This window comes from Tamandua tetradactyla, chromosome 4, assembly GCF_023851605.1.
Source record: "Tamandua tetradactyla isolate mTamTet1 chromosome 4, mTamTet1.pri, whole genome shotgun sequence".
Lineage (NCBI taxonomy): Eukaryota > Metazoa > Chordata > Mammalia > Pilosa > Myrmecophagidae > Tamandua > Tamandua tetradactyla.
In genome coordinates this window covers 114,481,971-114,506,244 of record NC_135330.1, presented here as the reverse complement: position 1 = coordinate 114,506,244, position 24,274 = coordinate 114,481,971, and the positions used below count along the sequence as shown (strand labels likewise).

Genomic DNA, 24,274 nt, shown 5'->3' with positions numbered 1-24,274 from the left:
CGTCTTTTGAGGCCCCATCCTGTCGCCTCTGGTACAGCCCTCGGCCAAGGCGCGGCGGCGGAGGGGAGTCCGCGAGGCCTAGCCCGAAAGCAGCTCCCGCCCCCTCACCCCCCATACCTCACCCTCGGGCTGGGGGTGCACCCCGCTCGGTGCCCCCGGGAGTGGCTGCGCCCCAGTGCCCCCACACGCGCACAAACGCCCGCGAGCGCCCCCGAACCCTCAGCCCCGCGGCGTTCGGCCGCCGGATGCGGACACGGCAGGGGTCCCCGCGGCCACAGCGACTCGGCGCGCCCCGGCCGCCTCCGGGCCGCGCCGGTTAGGTAGCTGGGGGGACCGGAAGGATAACGAGGAAGTAGGAGAGGGTTTCCTGAGATGAGAGATTACTTCCGTCCGGGCTCTGGCCTCTCTCCGGAGCCGGCTGGTTGGGGGTCGGGGGCTGGGGTGCGCGGGGCTCGGAGCCACGCCTAGCCACCTGCAGCGGCCCGGGCGAGCCGGGCGGCCACGTGTGCCTGGGCGGGACGCGCTCGGCCCTGCGGAAGGCGCTAACGCGGGGAGCTCCTCCTGACAGGTGGGAGTCGAAAGCCTTCCGCAGCGCCTAAGCCATGGTGGCCAAACAGCGGATCCGGATGGCTAACGAGAAGCACAGCAAGAACATCACCCAGCGGGGGAACGTCGCCAAAACGCTGGTGAGCGGGGCGGCGCCGCGGCGGGCCGGGCGGGGCCGGACGGGGGCGGGGCGGACCGGCCTCCTGCGCCTCCTGCGGGGTCCCCAAGCGTGGGCACGGGGCGGCCCGGGCTTCTCGGCGTCCTCGTGCGCAGCGAGGACCCTGATTGGTCGTGGCCCTCTTACTGGAGGCGCGGCGGAGCCTCCCCAGGAACGCAGTGGGCCCTGGTCCCCGGGAAAGGCAGAAAGCCACATTCTCAGGGGACGGTTGAGCCAAATGTAGGACACGGGTTCCATTCTAGTAGGTGCTAGAACGTTTGTTGAATGAATGAATGAATGAATGAATGAATGAATGGGTAAGTGGGGGCCATTTATCATCTGTGCCTCCCAAACTCTGTCCCCTGGCCCAAAAGATGCATGCCACTGATACGGTTTTCTTTCCAGCCCCTTTGTAATGGTCTGTCCTGTGTAAATTGAATGAGCTCGAAGTGGGGAGTGAGGATTTGGACCCACATTTCCCTCCCTCCTCCTCGCTCTTTTAACCCTTCTCCAATGAGGACTTCTACCTCTTGGCTAATGTTACTTACCTTGTGAATTCAGGGTCATCTTGATAATCTGACTTAGAACTTTAGAGACCTGTTTACTGCCAGGAGTTCTGTGCCCCTAAAACTATAGATTGGAGCTTTGCAACTAGGCTTTTAAGTAAAACACAGAGTTGTTTTTTTTTGTTTTTTTGTTTTTTTTAGCAAATCAGAATTGCTTCAACAGAAAATCCAAAGCCTGTAACTTTTGGACATTTAGAGGCATGAGTTGGATGAGCTGTTGGATAATGTTGGTCTCCAAGTCTATGAGCAAAGGCGTCTGGAATCTGTTATCCCATACAGTGAAAATGGAAGTCCAGCTGAAGCTTGGGGTTTGGCTGGAAAAGCTTGCAGGCTTGATGAGGCAATTCCTTTTAGCCAAAGAAATGATGCTGTTTTGATTAACAGAGCAAAAAGCTGGATCTGGAGTCATCATACCAGAGTTCATGCAAAACCAAGCAGTATTGTGGCAAAGACATTTTAGGATTAAGCTCAACTTTACTCAGAGTTTTGCACACAGCTCCAGGCTTAAGTCCTCCTTAAAATTCTCTTATTTGGGGGTTAGTCATTTAGTCATGATTGGGACAGCAAAACGATAGTGTGCCTTCAAATTGGAACCATTTTTTGTAGAGATCCAAGTCTTCCCTGTGAATTTTTACCCAGAAAAAAAAAATCCTGTCCAAATTGTTGAAAAAAAAATTTTTAGCATTAAAGCATGCAGGATTTTATATCACTAGATAAATTCTTCACAGTATTTCATGCCTACTAGCTCACTTAATAAAGCTCTCTACCTATGTAGTTCTCTTTACTGAATAAAGAACCGAAGTTCAGTTAACTAAGTTGACAGCTTATCGGTCTGCAGAAATAGCAACGGAACAGGAACTAATTTGCAGAGCTGATGTTCCATTAGGCTTAGTAGACTCAAGTGTGTGCTACCTTCAAGCTTCACAAGACCACTAAAAAATGTTTGGAACCTGAAACAAAAATTACTGGCTCCAAAACATGAAAAGAAAATGGAAAACGGGCGGGGGGGGGGGGGAGGTGCGGTTTAACTGTCTGGAAAATGTAACTAGTCACTTGTAGTTCAAGTCTACTTTCATATACCTACATTTAAATTATACTCTATGTGAGATGTGGGTGCATTTTAATAGACTTTGATGTACCATGGGTAGGCCCTCCAAGAGTGCCTGGCTCCGATGAGGATTTTTAAATAAGCCCTACTAAATTTGTAAAGAAGGTTTCCAAATCAAGCCACAATATATGTTTACTTTCAGCTGGTTAGAAGGGCTCATTGGTTCACCTTATCGTAAATGAATCAGCAGCCAACCGGTAAGATGAAATTATCTTTCAAAAAGAAAGTCTACAAATCCTAAATCTCATTTTCCCAATTATAGGTCAAATGTGATTATAGTTTGATAGATGTTAACTTGCAAAGATAACTTGTTCAGGATGAAATCAGTAAATTGGAAGATAGGAACAGATTCCAACTGAAAGTTTAGACTAATAGTTCAGAAATAAACTTCTTTAATTGCATGCAGATGCTTCAGTATTGTATTATTAGCTAATAGTTATGGGGTAAGTCAATGTCATTCTGCAGATAGAAGACAAAATCCAAGAAATAGTGTAATGGAGTGATCATTTCATGATTGTGCAGTAGTGTAATCTTCACTAGCATCTTCTCTAGAATGAAGCAAGAATTTAAATTTCAGAGTTCTGAGTAACCCTCCTGGTATCTTATCACAGGGAATGCCATCCTCTGGCATTTTAGAGCCTCAGGAAGTGGCAAACTCCTGTCTGAAATAAACCATGTCAGTTGTGAATGGCTACTGCTTTCCTTACCTATTCCCAGTCATAGATGCAGGCAACTGTGGATTGTCCCAATGGGATTGTGCTGGACATCCCTTCCAAGAAAGATTAACCCAGAGCTCTCAAAACAAGATATATTGGTATTATGGTCAGCCAGGTGTTCTTGGGCCCTGAAAGTCCCCAAATAATAATGATTCACTGTGCAATGCCTTCGCAAAGGATTTGTGTTATGTGCTCCAAGTTCTGCATGCTCAAAAATTGTGTTTTTCTGCAAATGAGGAATAAAGGACTGCCTTTGGAAGCTATACTAACGAATAATTCATTTTCCGGCTCCTGCATTCACTTATGGGTCTTGCTGGAAATAGAACTAAAATAGCATTTTCATTTAGCATCAGTGGGAAAACAGCAGTAGAATTGGTTTCTGGTCAAGAATATAATTTTGTTACAAGGGTGATGGGGATTAATGTCACAGTCTGTTCAGATCACTTTATTGAATATCTCTATTATTTACTTGATCTGAACTTGACCTGGTCTTAAGAGCCAAAGAATGGCACCATAGAAGTTCTGGTTAAAGCCAGTTTATGTAATTAAGACTGATTTTTGTCTGGTCAAGAGCAACTGCCTTTTCCCTTTGCCATCATGTGGGTGTGGTGACACATACACTTCCAAGCTTCTCAAGGACAGAAAAGTGAATGATTTTTATTTCCTTGGTTAAAGTCTACCTGCCACTGACCCTTCAATCCATATTTCTCTAGAAATGCAGGGATAACCCTTCCCCCAATTGTAAGTATTAATGAGAAATTAAAATTCCTTCCTAGACCCTGTCTTTACTTAAAACTAAGAAATCTTATGAAATGAAATGCATATGCTGCTTCGTTCTTTGATGAATGTTTATTGAGTATCTAGTGTGTCTAAGTTCTGTGTCAGGCATTGTTATACATTGATACATGAAAGACACATGGTACCTGCCTTCCTGGGGCCTCCAGTCGATGAGTAGAAAGACATTAAGCGTACCACCCCAGAATTAAACATGGAGCTACAAAATGTGATAAACGCTATCAAGGAAAAGAACTTGGTAATATAAATGACAAGTGAACCCAGTTGAGGATGAAGAGGGAAGGTAACAGTGAGAGCCAAAGAAGTCTTGCCTTATTTATAATAAAATGAGTTCTTGAACTCTTATTGAGCTTATTTTTGGCTCAAGCTAATGAGGAATTTCTTTGTGAGTTCTTTGATTTTTCTCTACTCTCTTCCTTCTCCCTTCTTATTTGAAAAATCCGTGGCTTTTACTGATGGCTCTCTCAAAAAAATGTTTCTTGTTCTATTGACTGATTTGGTTTTAAGAGCCAACCCTTCCTGCAAATAGACCTAGAGAGTATGAGCAGAGCAAGAGCATTCAGGGGCTAGCTAGCTTCAAGCAGGTGCAGCGGTTCCTTTCTCCTCCCAGGGAATGGATTCCTCCAATGCGAGCTTCATTAAGGCTTTGGAGCATTATTACGAAATGTTGCTTCCCTCACCACTTCTCACAGTTAATGCAGTGCTTATGATGTTCCTGGAATTTCCACCGTGCTGACTTTCCAATTTTATTTAATTTATTTACTTGTTTATTTACTGCATGGGCAGGCACCGGAAAACAAACCCAGGTCTCCAGCATGGCAGGCAAGAACTCTGCCTGCTGAACCACTGGGGCCCGCCCTCCAATTTTATTTTATTTTATTTTATTTTTGCATGTAGAAGGTTTTGAGGAAATGCTGTGCTCTGTGACCCCTGCTTGGAATTCACAGATGTGAGAACTCAAGATGAATCTATTCACGGATAACACTCAAGCTTTGTGATAAAGCAGACATAAATTTGAATCCCAGCTCTTTCTCAAATTAACATAAACTTTCAATCTCAATTTCTAACCTGTAAAATGGAGACCTTAAAACTTGCCTTGCAGAGAGTCTCGAATGCTGGAGATAATGGATATTAAGTATCTAGCATAGTATCTGGGATAGAGTATGCTTTTAATAAGTGGAGACTCTGTTAATCGAGCTTTTGGCTCCCAAATCACTATATTGTTTACATATGTATGCCACAACTGTCCGTAGAATATTTAAGACCACCAAGTTCATTGAGTAACAGGTATGTTAAGAAGGTTATTGAATCTTACTAACCTATTTCAGTCCTTTATAATTGACTTATCTATATCCCACCTACCCACCCTCAATAGAGCCACTGAGGGTCAGTCAGGTCCCAACTAGTTGAGACTAGCCTGCTAGTATTCAGTAGGCATGGACTCAACAAGTAAACATTATCCTACCTTTTTCCATTGTCTTTTAGAGGCCGCAAGAAGAGAAATACCCTGTTGGGCCATGGCTGCTGGCACTGTTTGTTTTTGTTGTCTGTGGCTCAGGTAAGGGTTTTTCACTGAACTTCTAGCCCACTGCTCTTCAAAACACTGTCCCTCAAAAACAAATGCTTTATTCACAAGGTAAAGAGACAAAACAACCTATGGGACTATGATTCAAGTTAATCATTCCCTTAAGCCTTTATCTTAATGAGCTTTGAGCCAGTTCTATTACAGCAGACCAAATATGGGTAGAGACAGAGCTGATATACTATCAAATCATAATCATAAAATGATTAAGTTGAGCAATTGAACTGGCTACACATGCTTTAGAGTTCAGTTCAGGTTTTCTGTGAAGACATTGCCTAAAAAGGACATTTCGAACGGAAAGCAGAGTACCTGACTGCTTGAGATAAGTTCACATTCCAGAGAGAAGAATGCCCTGATGCTTTAGGAAGGAGCTCTGCAGAGCTCTTAGATAGAAACGAGCTTTGGACCTGACCTGACCACCTGCTACTGGAAGGTGGCAGGTTCAGAGAACTTTGCTTAACACACACATACACACACACACACACACACACAGCAACACACAAAGGTGGGGGAAGATTTGAGCAGAAGTATCATGAAGTTGTTTCTAGGGGGATTCTATTATTGGGAGCCTTGCTGTGGTTCCTGGTCCCCATGTGTTGAGTCTCTGCCGTAATGGTATGTAGAGGTCATATTCAAAGGATGGGGAGCTCAATTCTGCAAAAAGCCTATTCCATTTTTTATATTGCTCTAAATCTGTTACAAAGGTCTCTCCCGTTTTGAATTACCCTATGCTGTCTTAAAACCTCCGTAGTTCAAGTCTAGTTTCCTGGAACACAGAATGAATTCAGTCTCTCCTGAACATCTTGAATCCTTGGAGATCTTGAAAATGACTGCCTAGTGCTTCTTTCTGTTAATTACACTTCCCCAGTTCTCCTAAAATGCTTTTCTAAATTGGTCAGACCAGTTATTTTCCATTGTATGTTTCTGATGCCTGAGGCTTCAACATAAGTTTTCCGATGATCAGATATGTTTAAGTGACCATTTTATTAGCTGTTTTCAAAGCCAGAGACCTGTCTGTGTCCTGCCTACGCTTACTTGTGCACACTCTCTCTCTTCTTCTTCTTCTTCTGAATACCTTCAATGACTCTCTTAAAGCATAGCATTTGCAACTTCAGAAAGTCATCTAGAAGTGGTATAACGCTTGATTTCATCCCTGTGCTTCTATTAATACGGCCCGAGACTTCAGTTACTTTTTAATAGTTGCAGCATACTCCTGTCACCTATACAAATATATGTAACAAGTGGCTTACTGATACTACATTACAATATACAATATGGTCAGTGACACTACATGATCTATTCAATGTATGGTTCCCTCATTAATGGTCCAGAGTTCAAAGCACTGTACAAAATTACAATGAACAAATTCCTGCATATTCATGTGTGATACATTGCCTCAGATGTTCCATGTCTCTGATTTGCACCAACAACACTAAACAAAAGCTGTGCCTTTAGCATGTCATAGAAGAAATGAGCAAGAAAGTCAATCTATATCAGAGAGTTATCTGTGTTTTTAAACTTTATGGCCAGTCTTAGCTTGTTAGATCTTGAAACTTCCACCTAATTATCTTTCTTTCCCAGCTTTATAATCTCTGAAAATATATTTTCCTCCAAGTCACCAAGAAAAATCTAGACATAGAGAACCCCAAGGAACAGAGTTAGAGACAGTTCCCCCATCAGGCTGATTTTTGAACCTCTTAGCAAAACTCATTCAAACAGTAATCATTGCTGAGGGGCCCTGTTTGTGGCATGTGCTGGGCTTTGGAAATAGGCACATCTTCAGGAGCTCGCAGGGGCCTTGGCGGGGCAGATAAGGAAGCTGTGAGTCGTAGGCCAGGGTGAGAATGCAATGATAGTGGTGACAGTGGCGTGTCCTTAGTGCTTGGTAAGCACAGATACGGGGCTACAAATCATACTGGCACTAGAGAAAGTCTCCAAGAGGAGGTGCTGTCTGAGCTGAGTTTTGAAGGACAGCTTGTAGCGAGTCTATTCCAAGTGAGGCAGCATGGTGTGACATAGCAGGATGGGCTCAAGAGTGCAAGTAGTTCAGAATGGCCCAAGTGCGATCACCAGGGGCCAATCATCTTAGACCCTGTTGTCAAGGCTCTAACTAGATACAGAGTCAGTAAGTTTTTCCTTTTTTGGCTTTGAGATACATAGTAACTGTTACCTTCCCCAGTCAGCCCCTTTAGGTAGCCTATGGGAAAAAAGAGCCAGTGAAGTTATTTGGCACAGCTTATTTTTCTCAGATTCATGCCAGTTTCAATGTCCATCTCTTTCTTTTCCAAAAGGGCTTAAAAAAACACCCACTAAATTATTTAGCTCAAACTTTTGCCGGGCTTATTGATCCACCTCCCAAGAGTTATATCCTTCCCACTTGGGTAAATTGGGGCATTTAGAGCTGCTTCCAGTTCCTGTAATTTTGCAGGTATCAGAACATTGGTTCTGTTATCCTGTGTCTAGGTTTTTCCAAGGGTCTTGGATTTTGGAATCAACATGGCAAAGTGGACACACTACCACATATTGTCACACCACATCCCCATCCCTGAATGTTCAGTGCTCCTTTCATGACAGCTTTTTCAGTCTTCTCAGAAGACCATTCTGGGCAGACATAAAAGCAGAGATGAATCATCTTACTCTCTCTGTCCTGGTAAGATGCTGCTATGATCCCTAAGCAATGGCTTCATCCCTTTTTCAATCATAACTAAAAATAATCAGCCACCACCCCCCTCCTTTTTTTTTTTGCAAGCCTCAGCTCAAATCAGGCACTGTTCTCGCAGAAATGTGTCACTCTTTCAGTCTGTCCTTGGTGATATGCCCTTCTTTCTCTGGGTACACATCGTTTTCTAAGCTGAACATGCCATGAAAACACAGGAGTTCCTTCAGCTCTGTCTCCACTGCCATCTCTCTGGGATCAGTTCTGATTCACTTGGTTTTGGAGAGCCTTCATTCCTTCTGAGATTTTGTCTTTTTAGAGTTTCAGGCTGTAGGCTCCTACCTGTCTTTTCCCTACACTTAAGAAAATGTGATGTCCTAAAGTTGAGCCATCATATCAGGTCTTCTGCTTCATTTACAAGAAGGCTGTGAGGATAGATGAAGCCCCTTGTCACCGTTCCGTATTGCTTCTCTTCGAATTCTGGAAAGTAGGAAAGTTACCTCCCATCTGACTGGCTGACTGTCATTTGCCCATCAACACTCTCATGGCTTCTCTTGACTTTTATGCTCATTCAAAATGCCCTGGAATTTCTCACAGGGTTTCTATCCTTTATATACAGACACTTCTCCATGTCCCTTTCCATTAGATCTGTTTTCTTTGAGCAAGAGAAAATTGCTATTCCAGGTATAGCTTCCATTCCACCAAGTTCCAGTGATACCCCTTTGAGGTCATATTTCCCTCTTTGAGTCCATATTGTTGATTATTCATATGTTGTATATTTTTACACAGACCCTAAGGGGAAAAAACGTAAAGTCTTAATATTAGCAAAGCTATCCACCCCTGATCTAAGTCCCTTGAATGACTCACTTGTTTTCGTTTTTTACTCTCTGAACTCAGTTTTCCAATTGTTAATTGGTTGGGTGGATTTCTTTTTAGAAACAATGGAGGTGTACCTGGGGTAAATTGATAGCCAGATCAGAGAAGTACTAAAGTACACACATTGTATCAGTTTTCCTAACTCAATTCTGAAAAGGATTAGGGCTGGTGAAATTTTGACATTTAAATGTCACCCTTACACCATCTATGTGGAAAAACAGGCAACCACCTGAGGAAGCTATGAGACACCTCGATCACAGGGGATGATGCGCTGCCTTCGACTCTTGCAGCCTATTTCTAGGCTTTTATCTCATGGCTTTCCTCTTTCTCCAGCACTTGCCTTTCATGTCTGTAGGGCTGATAAGAGTGAGATCATGAGAAGGAAGAGGAGCCAGGAGAGAGCCGTGTGGGCCTGGAGATCCCGGATACAAACGTGCCCCCAGGAAACACCCACCCTCACTGTTCTTGCTACATACTCTAAGGCAGGATCCTTGGTCTAGTGGGGCAGGGCTGAGGGGGGTGGGTATCTAAAGACAGCCCTCTTCCACTGTAAGTAAAGTTCTGCTTTCCATGACTGCAGAACTTCTCTGCAGCAAGGGACTTTGAAAACCAACAAATGGGCAGTAATGGGAAGGAGGGACTTTGCAGAGAGGAAAGTTTTGCAATCTGCCAGGTCTGGGTTCAGAGCCTGAACTCGCTGTTTATTAGCTGACTGACCTGGGACAGGTTACCTCATCTCTCTGAACTGATTTCCTCTATCTATGAAATGGAGATAGTCAGAGCCCCCCAGGAGGTTGTTCTAAGGATTAAATGGTTCAGTGGATGTAAGTGCCCGACCCATGGTAAATTCAGAACCTGGAGCTGCAGCCCTTATCGCTTCCACCATCCTTAGCCTTCCTTCATGGACAACCGTGGCTTTGTGAGAATATCATGTGCCTTTCATTCTGCCAGGCTGTGCCTTTAGTTGGCAGGTTCGGCCTCCATTATTGGTCTCTATTTATCAGAAAGCAGTAATTCCTGCCTCTACTCCAAGGAGGAGTGTGAACACTTTAAGTGATAACACTTCTGGTGTATGAGGCCTATTTTCCCAAGTGTTAAAAGCACCAGAATCTTTCTTACTTTCCCAAGTGGAACAGACCAAAATCAATGAATAATGGTTTGTACTTGAAGTTGAATTGCAGAAACAAAATGTGAGTTCTGTTTCCTTAAAGCAACTGAAAAGCAACCCATTTTGCTCTAGAAGTTTTCATTGAAATAAAAATGAATGTTTTGGAATGGTGTGTTCTTTTGAGACACAGTATTATCCAGATAGGACGCCTTGGGGCCCTATCTTGTTTTATTTTGTTTAATTTAGTAGCCAGTTTTATCATTAATGATATGTAGATGATGTCAGAAATCTAAAACCTTTTCTCAATGAAGCACCTGTGGGACCCTCAGATTATCAGTACAAATAGGCTAGACTATTTGTTCAAATCTTGACCTGGGATTTTGTTTCAGAAGGCTCAGGCCTTTTTTCCTGTCTTCATTTGTCCCTCCTTGGTCTCCTAAGACCCAGATCCACATCAAAAACCAAAGGATTTGGAGCCCCCTTAGGAGACTCTGCCCTGTTCTGTAAAAACGTTATCTTTCACTTGGGCAGAAAGTGGGGCCTCCTTCCAAATAAGCAGCTCATCCTGACTCTCTCAGTCCTGGGTTTCAGAACCTGCCTCTCGGAGAACTGTCGGATGGCTTCTAGAACACTTGTTGCTTTCCTGATGTTCTGAGACAAGCGTGGCTAGAATCACTTTCTGGACCTCAGAAAGGTGCTGCCACTCAGATTGGCCAGCTGCTCTGTCCCCATTCCCTGTGGCCTCGGTGCACCTCCCCAGGGCTTCCTGAAGCTCGACCGCAGCCCTCACCCTGGTTTCTGTTCTGTATTCCTTTCCCTTTTCTCCCCAGCTCTTCTCAGAGTGATACCAAGAAGGGTTCTTAGGCCACCCCAAGGGTCAGTGGGAAAGGGAGCTACAGGTGACTAACAGTATCTGCCATGACCCCTTTGCAAGCACAATCGCTTCCTTATCTGTGTAATCTCTAACCCAACCTATTGCTTCCTAGTGAGTGTCACTGTAATTCCAGGACAATAGTGGCCGCATTTTTCAACTTTCCCCTTTGACCAAGCTACCTCCTGGTCTCAGTGAAATCAGGTCTTTTCCTTAACATCCTAGCTGTTCGGATGGTTTTGTTGTTGAGAATCCGCATCTGCAGGTTTCTTGTGATCCTGTGGTCTCTTTTACCCCCCTTAGGGCCCCGATGTTAGTAAGTTGCAGAGAAGTAGCAGGCTACTACCACACACTCTTGCTTTGCAAGGTGGTTGTAGCCTTCTCTGTCCCTCCCCTTCAATTAAGGTTTAAACAGCAATCAATGAAATCACCATTTAATTCAGATCATCCTTTGATTCTCAGAGGGAAATCCTTAAATACCAGCCATGTCCCAATTCTCCTTTTCAGACTATTTCTCCCTGCTGTATTTCTGATTTCAATTTCATTTCTCTTTCTGACCAACCCTGATATTCATTTCCTGATTAGAGCTTATGAGAATTGTTTAAAATTTTTATTGTGGTAACACATACACAACATAAAATATCCCACTGGAACCACCTCCAGGTCTACGCCTCAATGATATTGTTTCCACAATGTTGTGCTGCCATTACACCATCCACTTCCAAAACTCTTCCATCAGGTGATGAAATTTTTAGTGGTTCTGGAAGTCTGGGTTTTCTTGAAACTTTCAAGGTTCTCTGCCCCCATCAGAGGGAAACCTCTAGGGTAATAGGATTAGTGACTTTTATTTCCTTCTTCATACCTTTCAACATTTTCCAAATTTGTCAATGAGCATATATTACTTTTATAATCAGAAAAAAATGTAATATATTTTTAAAACAACATGTCTAGACTAGTAGTTTTCAGCCTTTTTTTTCCCTTTCAAGTTGAACTAAGTTGAAGATAAGAACTGTTTGTTCGTATCTTCGAGGGAAACAAATGAAAAGGCAATGTTCTGGTTGAAGTAGGGTGTCTGCATATGCATGTGTGCATGTGTGCATGCGTGTGTAGGGGCTATCTCCTTCTGATGCTAAATATGCAAATCTTCTCATCCCCAGAGGGGAACACACATTTGGACCCATCAAATGAGAAACTGTGTCTGACCAAAGCAGGCCTCTGTTATTACACAGTTAAAGCTTTTCACCAAAGAGCCTGCTAAGTTTATATGGCACTATCAGTTGTGAGTAGCTCCACTGTGTCTGGGCAGGGACATTCCTTTTGTCTGTCAGTATAACAGACTGTACTCTTTCTCCTGTATTCTGCCCCAGGGAGTGGGGGAAGGGTGGAGAGAGACAGATATCATGTCACTGCACGTCCCTTTCTCAGGACAATCTTTTCAGAACAGATGTGAAGATGTGATTCTCTGGCATGCTCTTGGCTGGGCCTCCTCCCGTTTTCCCAGCCTCCTGCTTCAGATGGTTCAACCGTCTCTCTTTGGGTATGCATTAGAGGCCACACCATTTCTGGAAGGACCAACACAGCCCTAAGGTTGGCTGTTTTGTTAAGGATGGTATAAAGAAGGAAAAATCCTAAGCCACATGTGTGTCAGAACAGTGGGGGCCAAGGAACCTCTCAGTACCCCTTCTTTCCTACTCCCTTATGAGACCCTCGTGTGCTTTTGCAACAGCTTTTTGCAAGAGCTGTAAAGAGCCTTTGCAAACTCCTAGCTCCCCTCTGAACTCTCCCATGAAGGCAAGATTTGAGAAAGGATACAGGACTGTATTTGTGGGGTCATTGCTTGAAAGCAACCAAATTACAGAGTCCATATGTCATGAGGTGGCAGTCAGCATAATGGGTAAGAACATCAACTCTAGGGTCTGACCATCTGAGCTCCAAACTTTGGTTCCACCATGGACAAGCTGCGTGGTCTTGCCCCCTGTTTCAGTTTGCTAAAGCTGCCAGAATGCAATATACCAGAAATGAATTGACTTTTACAGAGGGGATTTATTAGGTTACAAAATTACAGCACTAAGGCCATGAAAATATCCAAATTAAGGTATCAAGAAGGAAATACCTTCCCTGAGGAATGGCTGCTGGCATCCAGGGTTCCTCTGTCACCTGAGAAGGCACATGGCGACGTCTACTGTTCCTTCTCTCTTGGGCTCTGGTTTCAGTGTTTTTTTCCAAAAATGTCTTTGGGGCATTTCTCTCTGAGCTTCTCTGAACTCTCTGAGTTTCATCTGTCTTTTATCCTCTCATAAAAACCTCCAGCAGGGGGATTAAGATCTACCTGGAATGGGCTGGGTCACATGTCCACGGAGATAACCTAATTAAAAGGTCCCCCATAGGGATGGATTATGAGAACATGGCCTTTTATGGGGTACATAACAGCTTCAAATCAGCACTCCCAAGTTACATATGCCTACTCTAAACCTCTGCGCTCCCATTCTCTAAAGGGGATGATATGAGTTTCCAACTCCTAAGAACTAATCATGAAGACTAGATGAGACAATGCTTAGTAGAATCTTGGTGATGGTTTTAGAAATGCTTGTTACTATTTTAATTATGTTTTGGGGCCTTTGCCCACTGTCTCCCCATCTCTTGACCCACCCTGCCAAGGTTCTGATGAAGGATGACCAAGATTCTGAAAGCTTACAAGGAAAGAAAGGTAATATTTTAACCTTTTTGGTGGCTTAGCTTTGGGACAGTATCTTAGGGTTCTCCAGAGAAAAAGAACCAATGAGAGATTTTTATATCTTTCTATATAAAGAGATTTATTTTAATAAATTGGCTCATGTGACTGTGGGGCTGGAATCTGTGAAATCTGTAGGGTGAGTTGGCAGGCTGGAAACTCAGGCAGGAGCTAATATACGCTTGAGGCAGAATTTCTTCTTCTTCAGGAGAGCTTGGTTTTTGCTCTTATGGCCATCAGCTGATCAGATGAGGCCCATCTACATTATTTGAGAGTCATCTCCCTTACTTAAAGTCAACCAATTATAGATGTTAACTACATCTATGAAGTACCTCACAGCACCTTTCAGACACATGTTTGATTAAATGACTGGGTACTGTAGCCTAGTCAAGTCGACACATAAAACTTACCATCACAGATGGTGAGAAAATTTGGAAAGAGGAGCATAACTCTGAGATCTTGAGGAACCCGCATAAGCTAAGCCTAGCATCCACCTGGACAGATAGGTGGTAGGGTTTGTAAGCCAAAAGGTCAGAAGGTGTCACTGACCACTGTCACCACTGCAGAGGCAGCAGGAACCAAACCTCTCCTTCTAGAAAGAACTTTTCATAAACTAGCCTACAGGGTGAGCAAGATTTGTACATACAACTATTATGGCTGTATTTCTTGAGTGCTTATTATACTGCCAAGACGTACACATACATTTTCTCTTACACTCACACCATCCCTACAAAGAAAGTATTATACTCATTTTTCCAGATTACAAAACTCAGGCTTATAGAGGAAATTGGTCAACATACAATGGCTAAAATTGACGGAATTAGTGTTCAAACCTAGTTCTTCCTACCCATCTTCTTTCTATTTACCCTATATTTCTTCTCTTTTTTCTCTTTCTCTAAAAGTTATATGGAACATAAGAGTTCTCCACCAATTCTAGGCATTGAGCACTCAACTGAGTGTTGAAAAGAGCCCCTGCTTTCCCTGCTAGGAAAGGTGCATTTTCCAGAGCTTCCAATTGTGCAGCCATCCTGGGCCTGCTCCCAGATGGATAAAGCCTTGACCCACCCATGGGCTCCTTTGTGTTTGAGTCTGCAGTGCTCCCACTCACGCTACTCTTTTCTGGACACCTGCTCCAGGACAGACTTGAATTTGCCATATTTGGTGGTGGACCTGCTTTTCATGGACCTGCCTTTCCTGGACACTTGCAGAACTTTCCTGAAATTGTGGCATTCAGAGGGCATCCCTCCCATCAAACTGGCAAGTGGGATGCTCGGGGTACCAGACAGCCCTGGAGAAACCCTTCTGTGTCACCACTGAGGACATCCATCTGCTCTGGACTCCCTTGCTTGGATCTGAGATGGACAATCTGGAGAAGATATCTCATCATCCATTGGCTCCTTCAAGGTGACCTCTAGCCTCCCTTGTTCTTTGCCACCTCTGCCCTGTGCACCAGTGTGCATTTGGGATCCTGTCACAAGTGTCTTTCAGTGAAGAGAATTTCTGTTACCTGCCATTTTAATTGGATACAGGCCATTAAACTCTTGCAAATCATATCCATGTTCTTCATGGTACCTGCCTGTCCTCACCTGTCCTTGGCCTTTCTTTTTCTTATCTTTTCCATCTTTGGAGAAGCTTCCTGAAAATAGTATCCTGCCTTTGACTTTCTTTTGGCTGATTCTTTTAAAGTGTAATGATCCACCTTTGCAATATCTTGCCTCCTAACTTTTTGTCTCCCCTGGAGCCCATAACTTTTCTTACAAGCTCTTTCAGGATTTTTTTTCCCATCATTTTCAGTTTTAAAAATTCAGAGTTGTGTGATTTCTAGGGTTGCCTTTTCTTCCTAAAGCTCTTCTGTCTTGTCTTAATCTCCTTTCTCAACAACGTTCCTGATCTTTCTTTTTGTTACCAATTATTTTTTACCAATTATTTTCAATAAAAGTGGCTTGAAGAAGCTTGCAATTGCAAGCTGTCTGGCAGGGCTCCAGGCTTCCTGACAGTTTCCTCTAGGATCCAATTGTAGTTTTATACAACTACCTCATGGCTGGGGAAGATCAGTCCCCAGGGTAAGGGTAGTTGGGAGGCTCCAGATCCAGGAATTTATGGTCTGTCATGACTTTGCTTTTCGTCTGAGACTGGGGTTTTAGGAGATATGAATCTATAGGCAGCAATTTGTTGCTGACTCTTTTGGTTTGAAAAGTAGTCATTTCAGTTTTTTCTAATGTATTTTCCTTCATACTATTTGCAGTTATTCACCTTTTGTTTATTCAAAATGTATTTATTGAAGACCCTCCTTTGTGCCATGGTAGACTTGTGACCACAATCACCCTTCTTTCTCTCCAGGAATTTACAGTCTACTGAGAAGGAAAGATGAGTTAATCAAGTAATCACACAAAAACATGTAAAATTCCAACTGGGAAAGTGTTTGGAGGAGAGGTCCATAGGATTATGAAAACTATTAATGCAAAGGGCTAATATACTCTGGGTAAATGGTTCTCAAAGTGTGGTCCCTGAGCTAGTAGCATTAGCATGACCTGTGAACCTGCCCAAAACCCACTGGATTAAAAACTCTAGGGGGCCCAGCATCTGTGGGTTTTAACGCATCCTTGGGGATTGTGAGCACACAGTTTGAGAATCTGGGGAAGAATGGCTGCCCTAGGTGGTCATTCTGAAGAGATAACTTTTGGATTATGAAGAATAACTAGCTAATAGGGGGAATGAGGGCTAAGTAGTTCAGACAGAAAGAATGGCATGTATGAAAGCCCTGTAGCAGAAGTGTGGAGCTTTTGAAAAAATGAGATAATGCCCCAAGCCAGGGAAAAAGTAATGTGAAATGAGTATGGAGAACTTGACAGAGGTCAAAATATGCAGGTCATGGAGAGGCCTCATCAAGCTTTTTTTTTTTTCTTTTTTTTTTTTTTTGCATGGGCAAATACCGGGAATAGAACCCAGGTCTCAGGCCTGGCAAGCAAGAACTCTACCTGCTGAACCACTGTGGCCCGCCCTCATCACGCTTTTGATGTTCTTTAAACACAGGGATGACATGATTCTGTTTGCTTTTATTTAAAAGATCATTCTAGTTACACTATGGAGAAAGGACTGGAGAGGAGTGAAAGTAGACCAGCTGGAGGTCATTGAAGGGGTCTAGGGAAGGATGATGGTAGCTTGGGTTAGGGTGATTTCTGGGATAATGGAAAGGATGGTACATATTCAACAAATTCTTAGATGGAATCCACAGGTCTTGGTCATGGATTGCAGGTATCAGGGAAGACTCTAGTAGTTTGGGCTTACACAAAAAGATGAAGGGTGGTGTTGCCGACTTCAGTAGTGGGAAGAGGTCATGGGAAGTCCAGTTGAGTTAGAGATAGTCCTGAGGCATCCAAGTGTAGATACAAAAAAGATGGTGAGTGGCTGGGGTCTGGAGCTCTGAGGAGAGCCTGGTGTCAGTCATCAACTTCCAAATAGCAATTGAAACCGTGCAACTGGGTGAGGAAGCCTGGGGAGAAGGAATAAAATGAAGAGACAAAAGACCAGTAAAGTTCATTGAGGAACTTCAACATTTTATGCTTAATGGTTGGGTAGAGGGAGATGACCCCTTAGAGGAAAGAGCCAAAGAGATGGTGGAAATGAGGAGAATATGGTATCTCAGATGTCGAGAGAAGAGAGTGTTTCGGGGAGGTTGTGCTCAGTGGTGTTGAGTAGAGGAGCAACGCAAGAGGAGGCTGAAGATCCCCTAATGGGCACATTAGTGACTTTAGCAAGAGACATTTCATTGGCATGAAGAGAGCAGAAGCTAGAGTGAAGTGGATTGCAGAGGAAGTAGAGACAGTGAGAGTGGACAGCTCTGGGAATGATTTACTGGGAAGGGGAAGAGAGGGCACCAGTAGATGGGAGACATGAAGTCAGGAGGATTGTTTTAATTGGATTGATTTTTGAACCAGAATGATTCTAGCGTGTTAAAGCCTGAGGACTTGGTTGAAAGGGGAAGTTTGAATGAAAGAGAGCTGGGATCAGCTAAGGTGACTGAGGACTAGGATCCAAAGTCCAGGTAGAAGGTACAGATGTTCACTGATTCTAGTAGTTCCTGCTCCCAGCCTGGGTTTTACTGACCCTCTGTAACCTGCCCAGGGCCAGGTTCGCTGTCCTGGAATCCTGCCATTCCTCCCTCCCTCGGCCTCCCTCCTCCCTGCTGTCTCGCCTGCCCACAGCCCCTTTCCTGCAGCCTGCTCAGCTGTTTTCTCAGCTTTGTTCACCCACTGTTAAGTTTTTAACTTGTCAGGGTCTAGACTCCCCACTTCCTTTCCCTCTTTGAACTCACCGAGGACTGCCTTCCTGCCCGACACCCTGGACAGTCAGCCTCTGGGAGACTGGAGCTACTCTTGCAGATCAGTATTTGGCAGGCACACAGAATTACAATTAAGGTAATTGGTATAAAATGGTGAAGGCTTTTGAAAGACATTGCTGCAACTGAAAAAGGGATAATAAACACCACCTTCTCTCTATTCATTATCTTAGATGTGGAGGCACATGGTGAACTTGACTTTATTCAGAGTGATTTCTCCAGAAGGTTCCATTTTAAGGGGTCACCTGGAAACATGCTAAGGACCAGAGAACTTTTACATGTTAATAATACACAAGGCCAATTAGGAACAGAAATAATTTTTAATTAGTTTTAAGACAGATGCAAAGAAATAGGTGAAGTGTTTTAATATAATAAGAGTTGCTACTCTGAAACAAGCAATATTTTGCCTAAGATCTTTTTTCAAGAAATTTTCAGCAGTTATGTAAGAATTCAGTGGTTTTATGGTTACCTACAACTTTTTAAGTCATGAGTTGACTTAACTAAGACACACACACTGTTGCCTATTCCGTGACCTACACTACACTGATCATTTCTTGTCTAAAGACAAAATTAGGGGAGAAATAACATTTTTAATGCAATTTTGAGATATATCCACACACCATACAGTCCATCCAAAGTATATAATTAATAGCTCACAGTGTCATCACATAGTTGTGCATTCATCAACACAGTCAATTTTAGAACATTTTCATTACTCCAGGAAAGAAAGAAAAAAGAGAGAGAGAAAACCCAAATCGTCCCAAGCCCCTTATCCCCCCAGTCATTGATCCCTAGGATTGGTGTGGTACAATTATTACTATTGGTGAAAGAATTCTAAGGTATTACTGTTCACTATAGCCCATAATTTGCGATAGGTGTGTTTTTTCCCATATTATTCTCTATTATTAACTCCTTGTAATAGTTTCATACATTTGTTCTAGTTCATGGAGAAACTTTTTTTTTATTTGCACAAAATAACATTTTTGAGTATCTATTACTGGTAGGTCTTTTCCTTATGTCATCTTATTTGTTCTTTGCAATCCTTTAAGAGATATAATATCTGTAGTATGACAGTTACTAATAATTTCCCAAGGTTAGCACCTCTAAAGGATGGCAGAATTAGTACTTAAGCTTTGGCCTTTGGGCTCAGACGTGGAGAAGAAGTAGTTGTTGTAGTAATAGTAGTAATAATAGCCGTAGTCATCACACATTGAATCTTCAATGTATGAGGAAGCGTCAATTTATCATTAAATCTTTTTTTTTTAATTATATTTTTTGTATGCTATATGGCGGGGTCACATTTCATTCTTTTGCCATGTGAGTATCCCCTTATTGCAGCACCATTTGTTGAATTTTTGTTTGTTTGTTTGCTTGTTTGTTTGGGGAAGTACATGGACCGGGAATTGAACCCAAGGTGAGAATTCTACCACTGAACTACCCTTGCACCCCCCTTCATATGTTATCATTTAATCTTTAACAACAACCCTGCAACTACTGTGAGCCTCATTTTACAGAAGAGGAAACAGGCTCAAAGAGGTGAAGTTACTTATTCAATCACACAGCTGTTAAGCCAAGAATAGAGATTCAAACCCAGTTCCATCTAATTAAAATTCTCATCTAAGGTCAGCTTGTTTATTCAGATTAGCAATGTTTCCCTGATGCCAAGAACAAAGCCTGAGGCATGGCAGATGTAAATATTTTTTTGTCTAATATTGCTGAATATGCAGCTGCCTTCCACTATTTCTATGGAACCAGCCTAAAGAATGTTTGTTTAAATTTTGCTACATGTCAGCCTTGGTAGGAGAGGACAGAAAGGTCAGATACTTTCACGAGCTTATAAATTTTGGCCAGACACTCTCTCATCCATCTAGCAACTTTGCTTGTTAAGACTCACCCAGGAACCACGCATTGGCCAAGAAAACCTCTAAGAAATCCAGAATCAATCAATCAAATAAGTAATAGTTAATTAATTTAATAGTCAGTGAATTAAATAAATTCAATTAAGAATTAAATAAGTTGAAGGACTACCTCCTTTGCAGTATCTGAAGAAGAGGCTCTCAGACCTTCACACAGACTGATTTACTCTCGCTTTTAGACATAGTTCTAAGTCTTTGTTTTCAGCTTTCTTCATCTGCAGCCATGTAGTAAATGACATATTAGAAGAAGACCCACTGCAGATTGATGCCACAAAATCAGAGATGTGATGGGTGACAAGAATAAGGAGATAAAATTTTTTTTAAAGCATAAATGACACCAGAGCTATCTTGGGGTCAGATCAAACACTGTGCGTCTTCCATTACAAAAGAGGGTGACCCATTACTACTTGTCATCGTGGTGACACTGCGCATCCATGACAAGTTCATGTTAAATTACGTTTGGTGTACCCAGTTTAGGAAGGCAGAGATGTTAAGTGCAGTGTTTACGTTTTTGATATTGTTGTTTTTTGTTTGTTTGTGTTGGGGGGGCTGTAGAAAAAGCCTGACTGCTTTATCTACCCTCAAAGCCCAGCAGTGCTGGAAAGATCCCCCAGGGCTCTCTGTTTTATTTTTCTTTCTTACCCTGAAGCGCAGTGCCTGGCACCACAGCACGTCCTCAGGCCAGCTGATGAAATGTCGAATGACTTGTGTCCTGCCCTGTTTCCCACGGTCACTTGGGAACCCGCAGACCCGGGACTATCCCGGGATGGCTTTATGAAGCTGAGAAGAGGGGGTGAGACATCTGTGAACTGGAGCCTGATTCTGGTTTTACACCTGATTAAGTGAGATGATACACGGCCTCCCCTCCAAAGTGTAACTCAGTCCATGGGAGTAGCTGTCATCATCATCGTCGTCGTCGTCATCAGAACTGCCCACTGTTACCTGCTGGGGAAGATGGCAGGAAAAGTTGGGGCTTCCCTCTCCTGAAACACATTTAGAATCCTATAGAGAGAATAAGGCTGGGCTCTTAGCCAGAAGAAGGGGGGGAGGGGTATCCCAGGAATTCTCCAGGGGTTCACAAGCCATAGCTCTTGGGAAAACCAGGCAGGGGCCCTTGAGTGAAGACTGCGCCCTGAACAAATCAGAGCTGCAGTAGGCAAGAGACTACATTTCAGAGGGTTACAAGATGCATTTGCATCGAGGGTTATGGGCTGCGGGAAACCCAGCCTGGTGGGTCTTCCCATCACAGAAGCTGTTGGTTTTCCAGGTCAAGGCCGGTTTGAAGACACCAGCTTACTGGCCTGGTAAATGGACAGAGCCTGCAGGGCAGCTCTGAATCCCTGTCCCCAACAGCAGAACATTTCAAGGGAAGTGGGGAGGGGGTAATTCTCCTCTCAGCACCTGAAGGGTTTCTGACCCTGTATCTCCTTTTGGAATTGGCAGAAGTTACCTGGATCAGCCCTGTGGCATCCCATCAGCAGGCCAAGCAAGGCTGGCATTTTAAAGAAATTCGCTGACTGCCCCTCGTGTTCACTTCGCTCCTTGATGGGAAATATCTAGTCAGCTCTGTGTGCTTGTGCTAACATGTCAGGGGGCCTGGGGTCAGCAGGAGCCGAGGTCCCATGGTGGGGCGGGTTGCCAGCTGCATGGTGGCTGCCATCTGAGCCGTGTGTCTGCTTTTCCCGTTTCAGCCGTCTTTCAGATCATTCAGAGCATCCGCATGGGCATGTGAGAAAGCCCCGGGCTCGCCACCGCTTCCCTCCTGCCAGGGGGGCAGCCGAGGACCTCATCAGCTCTTCCCCAGGCATCTGTGGGAAGCAGACAAGCCACAGAGAACAGAAAAACGGCTCCCTCAATGGTGCCCTGCTCATTTCATGGTGGATGTCAGATGAAATCAGTCGCCTTCTTCCAGGACATCTTGGTGCTCAAGCAGAAAGGACATGTTGCTTTCCTGACGACTGGGTTGGTCGCCACCCGGCTGTCTACGGCCGGGTCCTCTGTCTGGTTGTTTTTCCCCCCTCAGTTTCACCCATGTATGCATGTGGCCCTCTGAACAGTTGCTGGTTTACTTTCTACGGATCCACCCTCTCCTCCATTGGGAATTGGTTTTACAAATAAATGTCTTTGTTCAGCCTTATAGCAACTGTAGATCACAGTGAGAAAACGGGAGTGAGGAAAAGATCAGTATAGTTCAAGAAGGATTGGGCTAGGGTAGGAGAACTTGATGACACCATCGGAAGGGGGTGCAGGGAGCCTGTGGACTGACAGCCAGAGCTAGATTCTACCCAGCAGGGCCCTGGCATGCACTCAAGGTCTTTGCCTGAAAGGAAGCTCCAGGCAGCTAAAATGACCTTGGGTTTTCCTTTCTTATTTAAACTTTTTTGTTTCTTTTCTTGTTGTTGCTCCTTTTTTTCAATCCAGAAAATGTGCCTACAGTGCATGTTAGTTTGTGAGTTGGTTTCTCTCCTCTGTGTCCTCCCTCAGGGTTCCGGGCACAGCAGAAACCCCAGGCCTCCTGGGGAGATGGACTGCTGGGTGGGGCAGGAGTCTTCCTTGCTGTGCAGTGGTTGGGGTTGGGGTAGGGGACAGAGCACAGTGCTGTTGAGTGGAAACATCCCTCTTCCTGGTCAGCCAACCCCACCCGTGGTCTCTTGAAGTGTGGTGCACCTGCTCCAGCAGGAGGGGCAGGGGAGCCAGGGGTGATGCAAGTTCTTGGGCTCCCCCTCAAGCCACCGAATCTCCTACAATGAGGGCTAAGGAGAAGTCCTTCTAACAAGCTCTCTGGGTGAGGCTTATGCATGCTAAATTTCGGGGACCTCTGATCCAGACAAAGTCCAACTAAGGAGGGAAAAGAGGCTCTGTCCCCTTGCGAAGACCTGAAGGCCGCTGCAGTTTGTTCTTAGGCAGAACCTGTGGCAGCAGGGAGAAGGGCTAGCCTGACGTTTGTACTTCTTATATTGACAAAGTTATAGGTATAGCTGCCCAGATCACTGACAGGACTAAAGAAATATGGGTGCTGTGCAACTTCAAACATGTCTTTATTTTGAAAACAAAAATCCATCTTGGCATTTTTTTCCATCCCTTAATATTGTGGGAGGTTTAAAAATCAAAGCAGCAGACATAGCCAGAACCCCTCTCCACCACTTAAGAGGCTTTGTGGTAAGTAGCCGTGGTGATTTGGAGCTGTATGGACCCCAGAAAAATATGTTCCTAAACTTAATCCATTCCTGTGAGTGCAAAACCACTGTAAGTCAGACCTTTGAATGAGGTTCCTTCAGTTGAGGTGTGGCTGGACTGAATCAGGACGGGTCTTAGTCCTGTTACTGGAAGCCTTGATCAGCAGAGAGAGAGAGAAAGCCGGGAGAAACAAGGAGCTGAAGATCAATGGATCGGAGAAACAAGGGAGAGGCCAGAATGTGCATTGCCACAGAGGAGCCCAGGGCCAAGGACCATCACCAGCCAGCCCCAGAATGTCCATCGTAAGGAAGAAAGCATTGCCTTGATTTGGACCTGATTTAGACTTTTCTTAGCCTCAAAGCCACCTGTCATTAAATGTGCATTATTTAAGCCAACTATATTGCATGGTATTTATTCCTTGAGCAGCGAAGGAAACTAAAAGTGGCATACTTCAAAATGAGAAGTGGGGGTGCTTTTTGTCACCTAGAGCCTTCAACCTCAGACCCTTCCGTGATGTTTCGCAAAGCTTTCCTCCTAGTCTCAGAGTTCTCCTCCAAAAGCACCCCTCTATCCTCCTTTCCTCTACCCTCTTGGCTTCCCACTGGATAGAGCAGGGGGGCAGGGAGGCCTTAAAATTAGCAGCTTCAGGGACCGTCTACCACCCAGTGCTTCCCCCCATCTGCCCCCTTTCCCTCCCAAGCAGGCGGAAGACATTTCCCTCCAAAGAGATGCTAGGTGAGCTGGTCCCACACCCTGCTGCCTCTGCTTCTGGACCACTTGGTAAGACCAGTGTGCTGTTGAAGTGCCCATGGCTGCCTGCCAGGTGGCCAGAAGAAAGGCCTCTGGATTAAGGTTTTCCAGTCGCACTCGCTTTGCACACGTTTGACTCCCTCGGCTGCCTAGACCTGATTTGAGTGCAGCCCTTTCTCTCCCTTCCCTCATGCCAATAAAAGCACCCTGACCAAAGCACCATTAAAGGCCACTACTGGGTCTTAGCTTTGTGGTTTTTCACTTATTAGACAGTTTTATATTTGCATATATATAATTCAGACTTTCCCCCAGAGTCAAGAAGATCAGTTCCAGGAGAGGGAAACTGAAACGGAGCCAGATGCAGCTCCAGCTAAATACCG

The 24,274-nt window shown here is 44.2% G+C and overlaps 1 protein-coding gene across 4 annotated transcripts; it reads left to right on the top strand.

The window, feature by feature from the left end:
- Positions 1-232: 232 nt before the first annotated feature.
- Positions 233-22,106, top strand: SERP2 (stress associated endoplasmic reticulum protein family member 2). 4 transcript variants are annotated; one of them, XM_077158306.1, is made up of 5 exons: positions 233-320; positions 569-686; positions 5,374-5,446; positions 20,617-20,760; positions 21,659-22,106. In XM_077158306.1, the coding sequence occupies exons 2-5, from the start codon at positions 603-605 to the stop codon at positions 21,697-21,699; spliced, it is 342 nt and encodes a 113-aa protein (XP_077014421.1). In that variant the 5' UTR covers positions 233-320; positions 569-602; the 3' UTR covers positions 21,700-22,106. The 4 variants fall into 4 exon arrangements, 3 of the variants coding, with proteins under 3 accessions (XP_077014421.1, XP_077014420.1, XP_077014422.1); XR_013174545.1 differs by adding an exon at positions 21,235-21,349 and having other exon boundaries at positions 239-686; XM_077158305.1 differs by having other exon boundaries at positions 239-686.
- The last annotated feature ends 2,168 nt before the right edge of the window (positions 22,107-24,274 follow it).

Excerpts from the sequence above, each read along its gene's own strand:
- SERP2 (XM_077158306.1), top strand. The coding sequence starts at position 603 with ATGGTGGCCAAACAGCGGATCCGGATGGCTAACGAGAAGCACAGCAAG. Across the intron at positions 5,447-20,616 it reads TTTTGTTGTCTGTGGCTCAG|CGCAGTGCCTGGCACCACAG; the intron begins GTAAGGGTTTTT and ends CTTACCCTGAAG. Across the intron at positions 20,761-21,658 it reads TATGAAGCTGAGAAGAGGGG|CCGTCTTTCAGATCATTCAG; the intron begins GTGAGACATCTG and ends TTCCCGTTTCAG.